This window comes from Trichomycterus rosablanca, chromosome 18, assembly GCF_030014385.1.
Source record: "Trichomycterus rosablanca isolate fTriRos1 chromosome 18, fTriRos1.hap1, whole genome shotgun sequence".
NCBI lineage: Eukaryota > Metazoa > Chordata > Actinopteri > Siluriformes > Trichomycteridae > Trichomycterus > Trichomycterus rosablanca.
The window spans coordinates 5,358,556-5,376,262 of NC_086005.1; the positions used below are offsets into that span (position 1 = coordinate 5,358,556).

Sequence of the window (17,707 nt, forward strand, 5' to 3'; positions counted from 1 at the left end):
GAAGGACCTGTATAAAGACCATGTTAAGTTAACAGCTCAGTGGATTGATCCAGACTTTGAGCTACGAAGCACCAACCATCACATCACCATTCATCAACAATCGTACAGAAACCATCGTGAAAGCTCTTACGATGTAATTTTGCTGATTGTAATATTTACTTTAAAAAGATAATTCAACCCGGTCACATCGGAGTCGATTCTATCAGCACGTTATATAAACTCCTGGTTCACTTTGGTAAATCGTGAGCGGTTCTTACTTGTGATGTAGATGAGAGCAGAACACGTTACAGAGCCAATCCGAGGCAAAAGTTTATTCATTACCAAATTCGTTAGTTCAGGATCATCTGCTGAACTTTTAGAAAACTTTTAGCTCCTTAGACGGAACGAGTCTGACTCGGTTACAGATCTGTGGTAATAGCAGTTTAATTAAGCTTTTTAATGAAGCTTTTTAATGTAAGAGAGTCACACAAAATGTTCTGTAGTAGCTGGTGTTTATTTAAAACCACGACATTTAATTAATAACAGTAAACACGGAGAGATAACCGAGAAGAGAAACTTACGCTTCACATAAAAACGAATCAACTCATGAATCAATGAATCACTTATAGCGATACTGTGAACAAAGCGTCTCTTCTAAAGGCACAAACACACACACACACGCATGCGCGCTGCTCCGGTTTATCTTCACTGTGAGGCTCTTTTTAAGTTTATTTACTGCTAATACCCCCCCCCCCCCGATCGGAATCGGCTATCGGCCGATGTCTCTGAAAGGAGATCGGAGATCGGAATCGGTGCCAAAAACCCCGATCGGTCCATCTCTAATCAAAATCATTAACTCAAATGACAGAAATTAGAATACAGATTGTCCTAAAACATTCATTATCACACCAGTTATAAGCCAAAAAAAAGTAGCTGATAGTTAACTTAGTTAATAATTTAATCATTTATTTTAGCAAGATCACAGTCAGGATCACAGAATACTTTGTATCACTTCTAGATATACATGTATTATACTTTTATTTTTTTAAATTCATGTTTTTCTGCCACAACAATTGCTAACAGGTATAATAAATCAGTTCTGCTAAGGAAATTACATGCCTCCAACTTTGCAGCAACACTTTAGGGAACACCCTTTCTTGTTCCAGCATGACTGTGCCCCTGTGCACAAAGCAAGGTCTATCAAGACATGAAGAAAATCTTGGTTTAAAGAAACTCCAGCGACCTGCACAGAACTCTGACCTCAGCCCCTCTAAAAAGCTTTAAAATTAAACATAAATTTAGGCAAATCAGTGGCCAGCCATACAAATGCTCTTTTGACTGAATGGGCACAAATTTTACCAGACATACTTCAAGTCTTGTGAGAAGACTTCTCAGAAGAGGGGCTGTCTGTATATCTGAAACACATGGAGGCGACATCATTTTAATACCATTTGTTATTGAAATTGGATGTCCGACAAGCTCATAGTCAGGGGTCCAAATACTTTTAGCCATACAGTGTACCTAAACGTCCCCATCAGTTTATGTAGTCATCATTCATGGAACTAAAAGACTGGAAACTATTGTATTCAATCAGCAAAATATGCTAACTGAATAATATCTAAGGGAAACGAGCAGCTAATGTTGCTTTGAATTGGTCCTGTAACATGATGCTCTGTTGGCAGCATCTGCTGAATGGCCTGATCTTTAATTTATAAGGGTGAGGAGGAGCGCACCTTGACTCGGTCTGATGACTGTGTGTATATCTCAGACCAAAGATCAGAGGTTGTGTTCCATTACCGCCTGCTCTCCTCAGTATAGCTACGACTTATCTCCCCTTATCTACTGCCAATTTAACTGCACATCTTATCGTTATATTAGTTTTATTCCCCCCTCATAGTGTCACGCATGACTGGTGTTCTAGGACAAGCTAACTTATTCGCTTTTAATGTGCTGATATCAGTGTATTTATTTATACCTGTTCTTGTGTGAAGACTTCTCCTAAAGTCCATTTCTCTGATTCCTGTGTGTGTAGGATGTTGCGTCTGGGATGCTCGACTGCGCTGCTCTTCGGGCTCAGGCTGGTCCTGGGTTTGCCCTGGTTACAGGCCCTTCCTGCCGCCTTCATCTTTTTCCTGGGCACAGGGGGGTGGAACTCCCTGCGTGTGTTCGCGAGGACTATCGGCCGTGATTTACAGTAAGTGTACAGTCTGACAGGTCCTACTTATAGAGGTATTACAGCAGCTGAAGAAATAGTGAACGGTAGCATTTCTACTTAGATGATTTTTTTTTTTCATGAGTTTCAGCCCATCACCTCAGTTTGGTATGCATGTGTTGTGAGAATGAATCTATAAGCTGAACTAATATGCTTGCTTTCAGTCATTAAGGCCACACTTTACTGCACTGTGATCAATGATGTGTAGTGAACAAGAGTGAAGAGTTCAAAGATAATTGAAACAACGTTCAAGCATTTAGAAGCCTAAATTGGGGCTGTGCATGCATTTTGCCCGAAATTCTCTACTAATGCAGTCATATCCAATTACCCAATCATATTTCACCTGGAAGGCTGTGACCAACAGCAGTAGCCGACCTCTTCTGTTAACCTGCACAAGGTCGGTTCATATCAACCCATATCTTCACACAAGATCTCCGTTATCGCCCGTCTTATTATACAAGCATTATTGATCAGCCAGCAGAGCTTGCAACTGTAGCAGTTATGAGGAATCCCTTCGGCCCTCCCTCCCCCAGACAAGCCAATTGTCCGCGTAGGCGCATGGCTGCCTGATAGCAGCACTGAAATGCCTGTACCGGTGGGCTAGCTTGTTTTACCTCTGCGCCCCCTGAGCACCTCTGTAGCTTAGTTTTATCTGAAGGTTATGATACTATGTGGATATAATTAATGATATTTTTATATTCATTGCATTTTTATCAACCACTTTATCCTGGTCAGATCTGTGGCAGGTCTGGTGTTACCGGGAAACACCGGGCGCAATGCAAATACCATTAAATACAAAAATATTCATTTAAATAACAAATTATTACAATATCTATTTATTTGTTATCTCTGTGGATGTCCCTGCATACACTAAAGGAGCTTTTATGACATCATATTCTAAATCCATAGGTATTAATATGGCATTGGTGCCCCCTTTGCAGCTATAACAGCTTCCACTCTTATGGGAAGGCGTTCTACAAGATTTTGGAGCCTCAGCACTCGGCGACCAGGCACTTTATGTGGTCAGCCAGTGTGTGCTGCTTATAGATGCTTTCAATAAAGGACAAGAGGCAGAATGGACCCTTTGACTGGCCTATGACTACAAAGTCCCACCTACAGAATGCACTGTGTGTTGTGAAATATTCACCTCATTACTAGCATTAAGATGATCTGCAATTTGACCCACAGAAGTCCTTCTGTTGGCCCACGTCAAAAGCCATAGCCTTCTTGTCCTCTTGCATCAAGTATTAGCCACCCAACAGTCTGTATGTGGTATTTACTATCACCCCATAATTTATTTTTCCAAACCAAGACATTTTAGGGGTTATTTCATTGTTATTTGTTGGTTATTTGGTAAACCATTAACATGTTCAGAAATAAACCTTGCAGTTTCTAGTCTGTTGAGGCACACAAAATACCAAAGTAATAAGAAACCACTTCCTAATACCTTCACAAGGATTCTGTCTTTAGTTCTGAATACAGGGGTTTCTCTTGAGCCTGTAATGCAGGGCTTTCCTGTTCTACGGGCTTTAGTGGAGGAAGTGCTTGTAGTGGATTATCTTAAAGTAACCCCGACAGGTTTGACACGTCCCACCCTGGAGGAGTGAACAGAAACTTGAAATATGTGTTGTACTGAACACTCAGGAGAGATGGGTCTGTGTACAAAAGGTCAGAAAATGTTCAAGTCCGTTATCAAGTCTGTGTGGGGTTCAGTTAGAAACTGGCATTAGCACATGATTTCTTACTGATATGAGTGTGGTGTTATATAAAATATTGATTCACAATGTCGGTGGCGGCTTGGACTCTGGGTCAGAGGTAATGTGTGAATCGTTTGTCATTGTGCCGAAGTGTACACACATACCACTTCCTTGTCAGCAACTGATTTGTGGTGAATCATTTTCCAGTTGACTGCACTAGTAAAATCACTAGTTTTAAATGTAATAAATTAGAAATGAGGTTCTCTTTATCTGTATAAATTTTATTTTTATTTTATTTGCATCAACTTACTTGTAAAAAGTGTTTGGGTGGCACAGCTGTAAATGATGCAAGCCCAGTACCACTGGGAACCAGTGTTTCGAATTCTCAGCAGTGCTATCGGCTGGACGGGCGTCTACATACAGACACAATTGGCTATGTCTGAAGTGGGGAGATGCATTGTGATGGATGGGGTCTGGTCCAGGATGTGTTACTGAATTAAGCCCAGTGATTTAAGGAAACCAGACCTACTCTGACCTGATGAGGATAAATAAATCGTCAATCATCTAAATGTATTAATAAATAGATCTAATATTTTAAGTTTACAAGCTCTAAACACACCTGAGTCCCTACATTGTACAAACTACCACAAAGTTGAACAAAGTCAGTGAAAACATTAATAATCTTTTCTTTCTACATTTGTCAGTTAAATAAAGATTCAAGAGAATAAACAAATCCAAGATTTTACTTTTTTTATTCAATATTTTTTCTGGAAATGGGGTTTGTCCATACAATTATTTTATGTGTATGGTGCTCTGCAATGGATTGGCGTATTGGTATGGTGTATTTCTGTCTTGTACTCAGTGTTTTCCAGTGGAACCGAACCCACTAGGACCCTGATAAGGATAAAGTGGTTGCTACACATGATGAAAAATGTTAACAAAATGGTTATTAGTGTCAAATCATTACACATTTAGCTAACATTAAGAAGTGCATTTGGTTGTGCTGTCAATCCACTATGATGAATTGATGTCTAAAAAAGTCCACACTGACAGATCTTGCTTAATATTTAATATCTGAAGTTTATATTTTTGTAACCTGAAGTAACAGCTGATTTATTTAATCCTTTACTGACTCAATAATGCTAGTACATAGTTACATACAGCAGCTTTAAATGCTGATGCTGAAAAGGCAGAAATACTTTTGGTTCCACTTGCTATTCAGTTATTCAGCTCAGAACCCTGTGAAAGCTTCTAATCGAAATCTTTTATTTTCTCCTTCACAGTGCAGCTGTTGTGCTCCTAAAAGTAAAACTCAACGTGAAGCGACACTTACGCGAGCGTAACACCGTGCCTAGAATCTTCGCCGAGACGGTGCAGAAGTACGGTGATAAAACGGCACTAATCTTTGAAGGCACCGGCGAGAGGTGGAGCTTTAAGCAGCTGGACGAGTATTCGAACCGCGTGGCCAACCTGCTGTGGGAGCGAGGCTTCAGGGAGGGCGATGTGGTGGCCCTGTTCATGGAGAACCGCTCGCAGTACGTGGGGCTGTGGCTGGGCATGGCTAAGATCGGTGTGGAGGCGGCTCTCATCAACTTTAACCTGCGCCTAGATGCCCTGGTGCACTGTGTTAACATCTCCAACGCCAAAGCCGTCGTGTTCGGGAGTGAGCTGACGGAGGGTGAGTGAGACGCAGTGGTTAGGACACAGACAGAGGGTTTCGTTACATTTTTACATCATAATGGGAAAAAAAGCAAATCAACCCCCTACTTTTACTATCCAGCCATGATACTAGCCATAGTAGATGACATGGCATTAAGAATTAAACAAACAAACATCATAATGATCAGTTCTTAATGTTTACAGTATCATCACATTTATTTATTTAAAATGTTAAAAATGACCTGTTCTTGTTTCCATTTCATTGGTGATTAGTTGTTCTATCACACTGTTCACAGCAACACAAAAACATTTGTAATGTTTTGGTCTGGGTTGTGGTGTCGGTCTTTTTCCTAAAGTTATCCTTTAATTTGACATGCAGAAGTTGCACAGTTTTCTCTAAACCATGACCTGTCTAGCTACAAGCACCTCTTTGACAGATAAGGCCACAGATTGCACATTTACTTCAGCAGATTTATGTTTACATTTTCCTCATTTACCAGACGCTTTTATCCAAAGCGACGTACAGTACTGTGACTATATTGTCTAAGCTATTGAGGGTTAAGGGACTTTCTCAGGGGCCTAACAGTGGCAACCTGGCAGTGGTGAGGCTTGAACCAGCGACCTTTTGATTACTAGTCTAGTACCTTAACTGCTAGGCTACAACTGCATAAAAGCAGTCTCTCTCTCTATCTCTCTCTCTCTCTCTCTGTCTCTGTATTTACTCTGTGACCATTGACTATTTGACTATTTACAATCCACGCACTTGAGGGTTAAGGGCCTTGCTCAAGAGACCAACAGTGGCAACCTGGCAATGGTGGGCCCTGAACCCCCATCCCACTCGACTTTGAGTTGAGATCAAGATATCTCTCCCTGGAAAGCTGGAGCTTCAGTCACAAAGAACAATGATCTATGAGAAGAGACATCAGGATTAAACGGTTTGGCAGAAATTGCACCTTTATAAGTGATATTTCGAGCATTAGTGTGATAAGATAAACAAAAGAGCAGCTGTTCAGGTGGCAGAGAGTCAATTAATTAATCAATACAAAGTTATTCTGATTTCTCAGCTAACTGATCTGTTGGTATTTCTTGTCGAAAAAGAGGCCAACGCCCCCATTCACATGAGACGAGAGCTTATCGAATGGTTTGATGTGTATGAAAATGATGTGCTTTGGTCTTTACAGTAGATTCTGAACTGTGTTTGGCAGAACACATTGTATCCAGCGTTTTTGTAAGAATGATATTTTGTTTAACCAGATCTAAAACTTGCAGAATCGCTGGCATTAAAGCTGTGCTGGTGCATTATAATGGCCTTACATCTAACTAAGACACTGTAAATACCAAGAAGAACACACCAGCGACGGCGCATAGACCAGGTCATATACACAAGATGCAGAATCGGCCACACCAGAGTAATCCACCAACACCTGATAAAAGGAGAAAACCCACCAACCTGTGAAATCTGCCAAACTCCCGTTACAATAAAACACATTTTAATAGAACGTCCCAAATACATCAAGAAAAAGAACAAGTACACATGCCTGAAACCATAAAATAAATTCTTACACAGGACAACACAAGAACAGTTTTAACCTACCTTGCAACCATAAAAATGAAAATTAAAAATGGACTAAAATATAAAGACAAAATAAAATAAATAAACAGAAACTAATATCTATTTCTTGCCGTTAAATGACACGTGTTAAATATGGCATTTAAACCCAAATAAATAAATAAATAATAAGACACTGCTGTTTTTATACTTTTCACCCACTGTCATATTGCAGTAATTAGACCCTGCAGTTGTAACTTCCTGATAAAGTATCTTGAGCAATTGGCTGTTGTAAATGAAGAAATATTGGGTGGATTTGAATTTTACTAGAGCAGGGAGCAGCAGCCATTACAGGGAGTAGCACACGTCGCTATGCAAGAGGTTGTGCAATTAACCAGGCTAGTAATATGAACAGGAAGTGAAACTCGACCCAGGGCAAATGTAACTTAGAACAGTAAACATTATTCTTGGGATCTGTGTCAAGAATGAGAAGACTGAGCATCTGTGAGAAGTTACTCTGGTGCATAAACATGAGTCTGATTTTGAAATAGATCATGATGATTAAAAGGTGTTGACATTAGCGAGGGCTGAAAGAGGAACAAAAAGCATGTAGCTCTGCAGTAGAATCAGTGGATGTATTTATGTGCACCAAGCTGTTCTTTAAGAAACTGGAGCCTGTGCATCACAAAGCTGGTGGGAGTGAGTCAGCACTTCTCTATATTGATTTAGCCGAGTCAAGCTTTTTATACGGCTCTGCTCGACTTGGAGAATGCAGACTGGTACCTTTGCCTCAAGCATTCTCACTTTTGCACTATATCGTTATCTCAGTAGGATAGTTTATGAGTGGGGTGGGGCAGAGGGAGGGGGGTTGTTGACTGTTACACTAAAGTTCATTCCAGTATAATTGTGAATGATGTAGGTGGTTAGATGTACACATTCCCAGTAATCTCAGTCTCGTGCCCATTCTAAATAATATTGCAATATTTGGGGATATTTTTGCATTATTATTCCAAATTAACAATATAAACTGAATGCTTTGAAAATATTTAGATGTGTTTTACTACATTGTGCTTTAAAAGCAAGTGTAAATATACAAAATCTTAGGATATTCAGTGTGACCATAAACAGCTAAAATAATGCAATACAGATTACCAAGTGTATTGAAGTAAGTGTGAAAAAATAGCCCTAAATGCTGCTCGGGTGGTGCAGCAGTAAAACACGCTAGCACACCAGTCCTGAGATCTCAACCTCTTAAGTTTGAATCTCGGCTCTGCTATCAGCTGGCCGGGCATCTAAACAGACACTCGACTGGCTGTGTGTCTGTAGGGGGAGGGACACTGGTTGAACAGGGTTCCTCGTGGTTGGGCAATTACAGTGCGTGGCTCTGCACATGTGATACTGCGCTCTGTGAGACGCTGTCCCTGGCGGGTGAAAAGAAGTGAGAGCTGCATGCGTGTCGTACAGGGCAAGTGATAAATCAGGGGTGACGCCAGTTTTTAAACATATCTAATGTCTTTTTGTATGTATTATCAAAGCACAATGAGGTTATATTTTTTAGCTGTTATACATTATTGCGTTTAATACTGTTCTAGAAAGCAAAATGAAACTATACAGCAATGTGATTATGATTTTTATAAGCAGTATTCACTTTTATGTTTTCACTTCCTGTGTCAAACTCACACACTGTGTGTGTGTGTGTGTGTGTGTGTGTGTGTGTGTGTGTGAGAGAGAGAGTGAGAGTGAGTTTGCATAAGCATGCAAATGTGAAGGGTGCATAAAGAATATTGCACTGCTTCACTGGCAGATTTCACTACACCAAGTTTAGTTCAAGTTAATAATGACAGGGCGCTCGGTGGTAAATCACATTAGCCCACTACCCACTGGTCTGGGTCTGGTTTCCCGGAATCACTGTGCGATGCAGTAAGGCACCCGGGACAGGACACCAATCCACTGCCACACAACAACAGACATAGCCAATCATGTCTGTAGACATCAAGATTTGAACCCTGGATTCCAGCAGTAGTGGGCTAGTATAATTAACCACTACACCTGAGAACCCTAAGACAATTATATATTTAATATTAATTTATGTTGACAGCTGTATTTAATTAGTTTATTCGCTCTCTTTGTTGCAGCAATGTGTGAGATACACAGCTCTATGGGGAAGACAGTGAAGCTCTTCTGTTCAGGTGACTGGGATCCTAAACGTGTACCCAATGGAACCGAGTGCCTAGAGCCACTTCTAGATGCTGCGCCCACTTACAAGCCCAGACCACCTCAGCGCGGCTTTACTGGTGAGCAGGCCAATCACATCAACCTAGCTTGTTTGGGCAAGTATAGGACCCATGTGGTTATCTGGGTAATACATTATGCTTTTTTCTTCCTCTGTGTCTGTAGATCGTCTATTTTATATTTACACATCTGGAACTACCGGCATGCCGAAAGCTGCCATTGTTGTGCACAGCAGGTAAACAAACAGTTTTTTTATTTGCCTTTTTCATTTTACAAACTCGCAGCCCTGGTTCTATATTACACTATGAATTAATATAGTATATTTCACTCAGGTTTGCTAAAAGCTGTGTGGGATACATGTATCCAACCTTGTGCATTAATCTAGTACGTGTATACATGGTATTACTGTAATGGCTAGGCTCAGCTAATGAGGAAACAGTGGTTATAAGCAGCTGCCTAGCTTGTGTTTATTGGTTCAGTATTGAATTCACCTAGATTTTACTAATGCAGCATCAGAAATCCAACTTCAGCTCAATAATTAACAAAAAGCTAACTTTTATATGAAATGTGGCATAATTTTTTTAGGCTTTGTCCTGTTGGCGAGCTTTAGCCATCTTGGACTTTTTTGAGCCACTTTCCAAATTAGACATGTTTGGTCATTAGTCCATTGCCCTCTTAGTGTCACTTCCTACATGCCCTACATAATATCAGCAATGCACTCTAAGCCAAAGGGTCGTTGCATACCAAAATACCCCTCTCTTTCTTGATGTCCCTCTCATTTTATCACTTCTTTTGTTTCCTGTTCTCTGGCTTTTATGTGCAGGTACTACCGTATGGCTGCTCTTGTGTACTACGGTTTCAGGATGAGGTCAGAGGACGTGCTGTACGACTGTCTTCCACTTTACCACTCGGCAGGTAAACAATTCTAGCTCACTGTGCACTTCCTGTTTTATAAACTCTGCAGTAACCGTGTGAACAATGTCATTTCCTTTGTGACACATCCTGAGCTGCAGTATATTTACATGTAGTGTACGCTCATTAACATTCATTTCATCTTCATGTTTTACCACCACTTATCCTGGTCAGGGCCGTGGTGGTTATTTTCAATGATTTAATGTTCAATGATCATAGTAAACATCCTACTTAAACTTTTCAACCAGACGTTAATGGACTAAGTACCCAAATTTTAAGTGAGATTCTGAGTTTAAAAAGTATAGTGGGAAAAGCGGACAGGCACAAGAGCATGTTGCGAGTAGCTCAATAACAGTATCCGACAATATTCAAAAGTTCAAAGCAATGCAGTAACACACCCCAGACAGGACGCCAATCCAACATGGGCCGACAGCCACCCCCCCCCCCCCAGCAGACAGAGAGAATCATGGCTGTTTGTAGAGGTCAACCAGCTGACAACACTGCTGGAGATTTGAACCTTTGATCTCAGATGTGTAGTAGGCTAGTGGGACAGTATCGAGATCTTAAATTAAACTATATACAAGTGAGATGCAGAGTTTTGATGTTTATATCGGTTAGAATATAGAAGATGAGATCTCAGCCAATCGTGTGTATTTTTTCTGAGAGTTATTGCTATGTCTGTAGGTGACAACAGGAAATAAAAGAACTAGGTGAAACTGCTGCAGTTGCGGCCTCTGCTGGCTGGACTATGGTGTCTGCACAGAGGCTGTGAAAAATGGGGATCAGTACACGAGTCTCCCTAAATAATATTGATCCCTGTTTGAAGTTTGAAGCTCATGTAAGTGAAAAGAAGCGCTTGACCACTATACATGTGTCGGAGATTGTGTGTGTGTGTGTGTTAGGTACAAGCCTCCTCGATCAGAGTAGTGGTCTGCAGCAGTGAAGGAGATAGAAGTGTGTCATTGGGTACAACTACATTGGGAGGAAAGAAAGGGAAAAATGCAGAGACTGAATAAAAAAAGCATGTTCGAGTCTTGAAACAGATCCTGGGGTTTCTGTGACGTTTTTACTAAAGCATACATTGAGCAATTAATTTTGACGTGTGTCACTTTTTCTTCTGTCCACTATAGGCAACATTGTGGGAGTTGGACAATGTCTGATTCATGGCATGACGGTCGTCATCAAGAAGAAGTTTTCAGCATCCAAATTTTGGGAAGACTGTATCAAATACAACTGCACGGTGAGTGCCAGTCAGAAAAGCAAATAAATCTTTTTTTTAAATTCAACAAAATCTCATTTTTTGTTAGACTGCAAAATATAATGTAATGACCTTCCAAAGATTCAAAGATTTGGCCGGTCAGGTGTCTGCAATGCCCAAGACGGTGGTCATAACAGCCTAGCCATTAGCTTGTTAGTGCACTCTCAGTGCCGGCCCCAAGCCCAGATAGAAATAATATAAATCAGGAAAGGCTTTTGGAGCAGCGGTCCTTAACCTTTTTTGCGAGGGGATTTAAAATAGAATAACTATAGAATGGAAAATCTGTGTAAATCCTGAGCTTCTTTCGCTGCAATGAGACGCTGCTCCCACCTAGTGGTGATTAGGGACAATAACACCCGAGTATTGGAAATTTAATTGCTCTTCTAGCGATCTCTAATTATTTATTCTTTCTGTGCGGCCTGGTAATAAATGACCAACGGACCGGTACCGGTCCGCAGCCCAGTGGTTGGGGACCACTGATTTAGAGTAAAAACTATTGCAGGTCTGGTATGCTGATCAGATTCGCTGTGGCGACCCCTGAATACAGGAGCAGCTGAAAAATAAATAAATAAATAACTAAAATAAAAATAAGGAAATTATCATTTAAATCATAGGTGGGAAATCTAAAACGCATCAGTTCTTAGTAACTGGCGTTCAGATTGCCTCTACTACTGTTTTAATTTTGGCTAATGCAAATGTATGTCTGCTACTACTAAAGAAGAAGATGTGAAGAAAACAAACTATATAGTTTGCAGTATACGCCATCGTATGTGCCTTCTGAAGCCCCTGAAACAAACAGTAAAAGATTCTTTCTAGAATAATCGAAACCTGGGAGGATCTAGTCTGTCCATGCTACAGTATTGTTTATGCTGTCCAGATAGCTTGTGTAAATCCAGCCTCATATGGCCGTGCATGCACAAGTGACGTACTTTGGTAACTGTGTTCACTTATATTTAGGATGCATCATTAAGAGAAGGTTTTATCAATATTCAAACTGCTTCAGATGATCACTTTCTCCAGTATCACAGCAGATTGACATGCAGAACAAATTCTATCTGTGCTTTAGTGCTGTTAACTTTAATGATGCCAATTCATCCCTACCTCACAGATTGTGCAGTACATCGGTGAGATCTGTCGGTACCTGCTGAACCAGCCGGTGCGGGCTGTTGAGAAGCAGCACCAGGTTCGCATGGCACTAGGCAATGGCCTGCGTCAGTCCATCTGGGTGGAGTTCATGCAGCGCTTTAACATTCCTCAGATCGCTGAATTCTATGGAGCCACCGAGTGTAACTGCAGCCTGGGCAACTTCGACAACAAGGTGAGGCTTTAAAAAAACTAAACATTTATTAAAAACACAGAAAGAAAAACATGGTGCTAGAGATTTGCTTTGCAGACCTAATGTTCATATATACCATACAGCCAAATGATTGTGGACATACTTTTTCTTCCATTCATTGTGTTTTTTTGCCACATTCATTGCTAATTGGTGCACAAAAATCTATTCTATAAAATATATTTTATGCCTATGTTCTTGTCAATAGACCCTGGACTAATAGGCACAAATTCCCATTGACACACTTTACATTTTTATTACTGTCCATGGGTTGGAATAAAATGTCCAAAAGGCTCATGTCCAAATGCTTTTGACCATATAATGTATCAGTATATAGTAGAGGTGTCCGATTGGAATAAGCAGATGTGCAGTTGGCGATTTAGTAGATTTTTTTAGACATACATAATTAATTGGGTAACCTAAATATTAGTGGTTTGAACATATTTTGAATATCTGCTGTAGTGTAATTAATTATGATTAATCGTTAGCTAAATAGTCAGTTGTCTCCAACTTCCAAACATGTGCTTTGGGACAGTGGAAGCCTAGTGGTTAGAGCTGTGGGTTTGTAGGTTTGAATCCTGGCTCTGTCATGCAGGCCTGTTGGGCCCTTAAGCATGGCCCTTAAGCATGGCCCTTATCACCTGGTGCTCCAGAGGTTCCATACAATGGCTTCTGCCAAAGAAGCTGGGATATGCAAATATTTCATTGTACTTTATGTATGTATGACAAATAAAGGCATTCCATCTGCCCTAAATTATCCTTATTTAATTTTCTGTTGTTTAAATCAACAAGTGATTTTTCATTTTCAAGCTTAAGTGTATTAGTTTATATAAGTATAATGAAAATACTGTAAATTGCTAATGTGTTGTATTTGTTTATTTAGACCACAAAATAATGCTAATACAAATTGGCCAACAAATCAGCTTATCTGTAATAAAAATCTCTGACTGGTGAAGCTCTACTAGTCCTTCTGTTACCCTCACTCCGTCACTCTCGCTCACCCACTGCTGTAATGCAGATGCTGGCTAATGCATTTTTAAGTGCATATGTGGGAAGTGTGAGAACAGAGGGCTTTCTAGCTAAACTCTAGAGGAGCTCATTCCCAACCGGATGTTTTAGCTGGTAAATAAAGTACTCTGAAAGCTCAGTGTTAGCAGATCATTACAGCTGCAGTAGGTAGTCAAAAGCTGTACGACATTAAGGTGTGCTGGTAGATGGAAAAGAAGAAAAAAAACAAAGCAGGGCTGCAAACTGCCAAACTTCATGCTGTCTGTTGTATCCTCACTGCCTACTACATTTACTACTCAAGTAACAAGCATTTCATACCCCCACACATCTGCTAACACAGTACACCCAACCTCTCCATCTCAAGCTGGACTTGCGCAACACATTCTGCCATGCTTTTGATGTTGTTTATGACCTGGAAACAGGAAACTGGTTTGATCACTGTAAGCATGTCAGAATGTGGAAACTGTTGGTTGTTGGCCAATATTTAAAGCTCTGATTTACGCACCTTTTGAAAAAGGATGTGTATACTTCTAATAATAATTATAATTAGCAATAGCAATAGATGTTGTGTGTGTTTTCTGTGCAGATTGGTGCATGTGGCTTTAACAGTCGAATCCTGCCCTTCGTTTACCCCATCCGGCTGGTCAGAGTGAATGAGGAGACCATGGAGCTCATCAGAGGACCCGATGGAGTGTGCATACCATGTGGTCCAGGTAAGCAGCCCCACAGACGGGTGAATTTCAAAATCAGTTTTAGGTATAAAAATAAGGAGATAAACATACACACATGCAGGTGATTGCTGAAGCTTGAGAATGAAACAACATTCCTACAAGTGTCCTTGTTAAAGTGCATAATGTCCCCTGATACGGAGCGTAATAACCATGTCTGATAATCTGTGCCAGTATATCACAACTAAACATTTGTTCAGTATTTTAAAGGCAAAATCATGTGTTGTCTGTTAGTGTTTGAATAAAGTCATATCAGTCTAAACCAGGGGTGTCAAACTCACGGCCCGCGGGCCAGATCCGGCCCGCCACATCATAAGCGAGAGCTTAAACGACTGTATGATTGTTGTTTTGGTTCGAGTCGTTACAGAGACGCGCTTATAATTTAATGGTAGTCCTGCGCCTTTAAGTGCAACTGGTGACAAAAGAACGCGGGGTAGCGTAGTCAGTAACGTAAACAATAATAAATAAATACAGATAATTATCTTGCAGTATCATACCAAAGCATCGTCTGTAAGTAGTGGCGTTTATATTCTCAGTTGTTTGTAAATGTTTAGTGAGTATATCACAGCGCTTTAGTTACAAATTTACCTAATTAAATACAATTGTTACCGTTACTATAGCAATTAGTATCTTTACACAAAATGCTAACTCGTTAGCGCTATTTTACGTTTGGTTAAATCTCATATTGTACCAGATGTAACACTCGACTACAGCTGTGTGCTTGTACTGTATTAAGTTCTTTATTGTTTTTATTGTTTGTATTTTTACTTCATTTTGATGCACACAGTGTATCACACAGCTGGCGAGCAAATAAACCGACTGTATTCTGAAGGGAGCTGTCTGTCTGTCTGTCTGTCTGTCTGTCTGTCTGTCTAGCTGAGCAAGGGGGATAAACTATTAGTGAGGACAGAATGATTGTCTTAAAAATACACTGTAAAATCCTAAACAAACTGCATCTTTCAAAATGCAGGCTGATTTTGTGACCTGCAAAGTGACACATCCCGCCAGTAGATGTTACACATATTTACACATGATCCTAAAATGTACAACAAGATAAATAAGAAAATTAAGCAGAAGGAGGAAATTTAATGAAAATGAAAACAAGTTTGTGCTTCAGGAAGAGAAACCGGTGCGTCTCTTGTGTTATGAGGCCGTGTCTGTGGTAAAGTAGGACAATATAAATGCAGAATTCAGCCTCCAAGAAAAACAACAGACTGCAATCACAGCAGGATACGTTACAATCGGCCCTTTGAGGGCCACAATAATGCTGATGTGGCCCTCGGTGAAAATGAGTTTGACACCCCTGGTCTAAACTGAGTTTGCTGTCTTACAGGTGAGCCCGGGCAGCTGGTCGGCCGGATTATTCAGAACGACCCCCTAAGGCGCTTCGACGGCTATGTCAGCGAGACAGCCACCAGTAAAAAGATTGCCCAAGATGTCTTCAAAAAAGGAGATTGTGCCTACCTGTCAGGTAAGTTTATCAAAAAGGAACAGCAGGATTTATACAAGGTGCTGAATTGATCAAATGTCTCCGACTGAAATAAATGAAACATTTTGTCCCTGTTTTGCAGGAGATGTGCTGGTGATGGATGAGAATGGCCATATGTTTTTCAGGGACCGTACAGGAGACACTTTCCGCTGGAAGGGGGAGAACGTCTCGACCACCGAGGTGGAGGGCACGCTGAGCCGCCTGCTGGACATGAAGGACGTGGTGGTGTATGGTGTTGAGGTGCCAGGTACACAGACTGTTTATATTCCAAACTCCTCGCAATTTGCATCTAGAATAGATTGTTCTTTCTTCGTGTTCTTTTCTTGTGTAACCTCAGTTCTCTCTGTCCCTTCCTCATCCAGCAGAATCGATCTTTCTGCTGTTGTCCTTACATTTATTTATATTATATTATTTTTACTTTTCCTTTTGCCAATGTCTTGTCCCTTACTGCCCTGCCATGCTGTCCCTCTCGTCCTTGTCTTGTTCATGCTTTTTCTATTACCATCCTTTCATTGTTGTTTTATGAGTAATTTGTTCTTCAGGCACTCAGATGGCCGTCTATTATGCTCTTGCTACTGTTGCCCTCGGCTTGCTCATTAGGGTTTTTGGTCCTGGAATCTATAAAGTTGCTTTGAGACAAAGTCGATTGTAAAAAGTGCTACACACCTAAATTTGATTCGACTGTCTTTTCCTTCCATGTAATTTTCTTCTGTTCTCCTCTGTCCTGTCTATCTGCATAGTTTTAAAAGATGTGCTCTACATTCTCTTGTCTTTATTGTTTTTCTCTCTCTGATAATCTGACCACCACTTTAAACATTTCCTGTCCTTCCCTCTGTTGCATTTCTTGCTCTGTGAGGTGTAAAATGCATGCCGGTGTGACTCTACAGTGTGTACAGAGCTGCTATATTTGGATTGTTTGTGATCAGGTTCAGGATTTACAACTCAGTACTGAGTTCCTGTAGAACAGTAATGATAGCGAGCTTACTGTGCTGGTTTAATAAACATTCCTGACTTTTACAATCTAAGTTTCTGCTCCAGTGACCACAGCCATGTAATGCTTCATTTGGTTTACATTTAGGACTGCGTCAGTGAGTCAGTCGGTCGTACTTTAAAACAGAAGGAACGCCTCAAAACAGGAAACTCAATCCACACTGGATATGCAGCTGGAAAACGAGGATTTAATACTGATACGTGTTTTACCATTTCCATTACCAACAGTTTAACAAAAAATCAGTGGTAGTTTTGCTGACAGAATTATATAGTACAAATATGAATAATTATTTAAAGTATTTAATTAATGTTATTAATTAAAATTGTATTTTAGGGTATTTTGTAGAATCCAGCTTCAGTCTGTGGCTGAATCTCAAATCTTATTCTATTGAGCATCAAGTGTACTAGAGCACCTATGTAGGTAGGTGTGTAGCTAGGTAGGTGTGTAGATAGGTGGATAGGTAGGTAGCTAGGTGTGTAGGTAGGTAGGTGTGCAGGTAGGGGGATAGGTATGTAGGTAGGTACTTTATTTATCCAGAGGGAAATTATTGCATCATACTCTGTGGTTAAATCTGATCGAGATAATAATTGTCTCTGATTTTTACATTCAGTACTTTATGAGTACACAGGTTTGCTCGCACTCTTTCATTTTATATTCAAA

At 40.4% G+C, this 17,707-nt stretch overlaps 1 protein-coding gene across 1 annotated transcript in view; it reads left to right on the forward strand.

Annotated features, from left to right (window-relative positions):
• slc27a4 (solute carrier family 27 member 4) overlaps positions 1 to 17,707 on the forward strand; it is a 29,062-nt gene that overhangs the window by 6,397 nt on the left and 4,958 nt on the right. The window contains exons 2-11 of the mRNA XM_063013718.1: positions 2,012 to 2,173; positions 5,172 to 5,566; positions 9,232 to 9,390; positions 9,494 to 9,563; positions 10,152 to 10,243; positions 11,371 to 11,480; positions 12,607 to 12,816; positions 14,426 to 14,552; positions 15,901 to 16,038; positions 16,139 to 16,303. Of these exons, the coding sequence (XP_062869788.1) occupies positions 2,013 to 2,173; positions 5,172 to 5,566; positions 9,232 to 9,390; positions 9,494 to 9,563; positions 10,152 to 10,243; positions 11,371 to 11,480; positions 12,607 to 12,816; positions 14,426 to 14,552; positions 15,901 to 16,038; positions 16,139 to 16,303 (1,627 nt within the window). The 5' untranslated portion in view covers position 2,012. The remainder of the gene's footprint in view (positions 1 to 2,011; positions 2,174 to 5,171; positions 5,567 to 9,231; positions 9,391 to 9,493; positions 9,564 to 10,151; positions 10,244 to 11,370; positions 11,481 to 12,606; positions 12,817 to 14,425; positions 14,553 to 15,900; positions 16,039 to 16,138; positions 16,304 to 17,707) is intronic.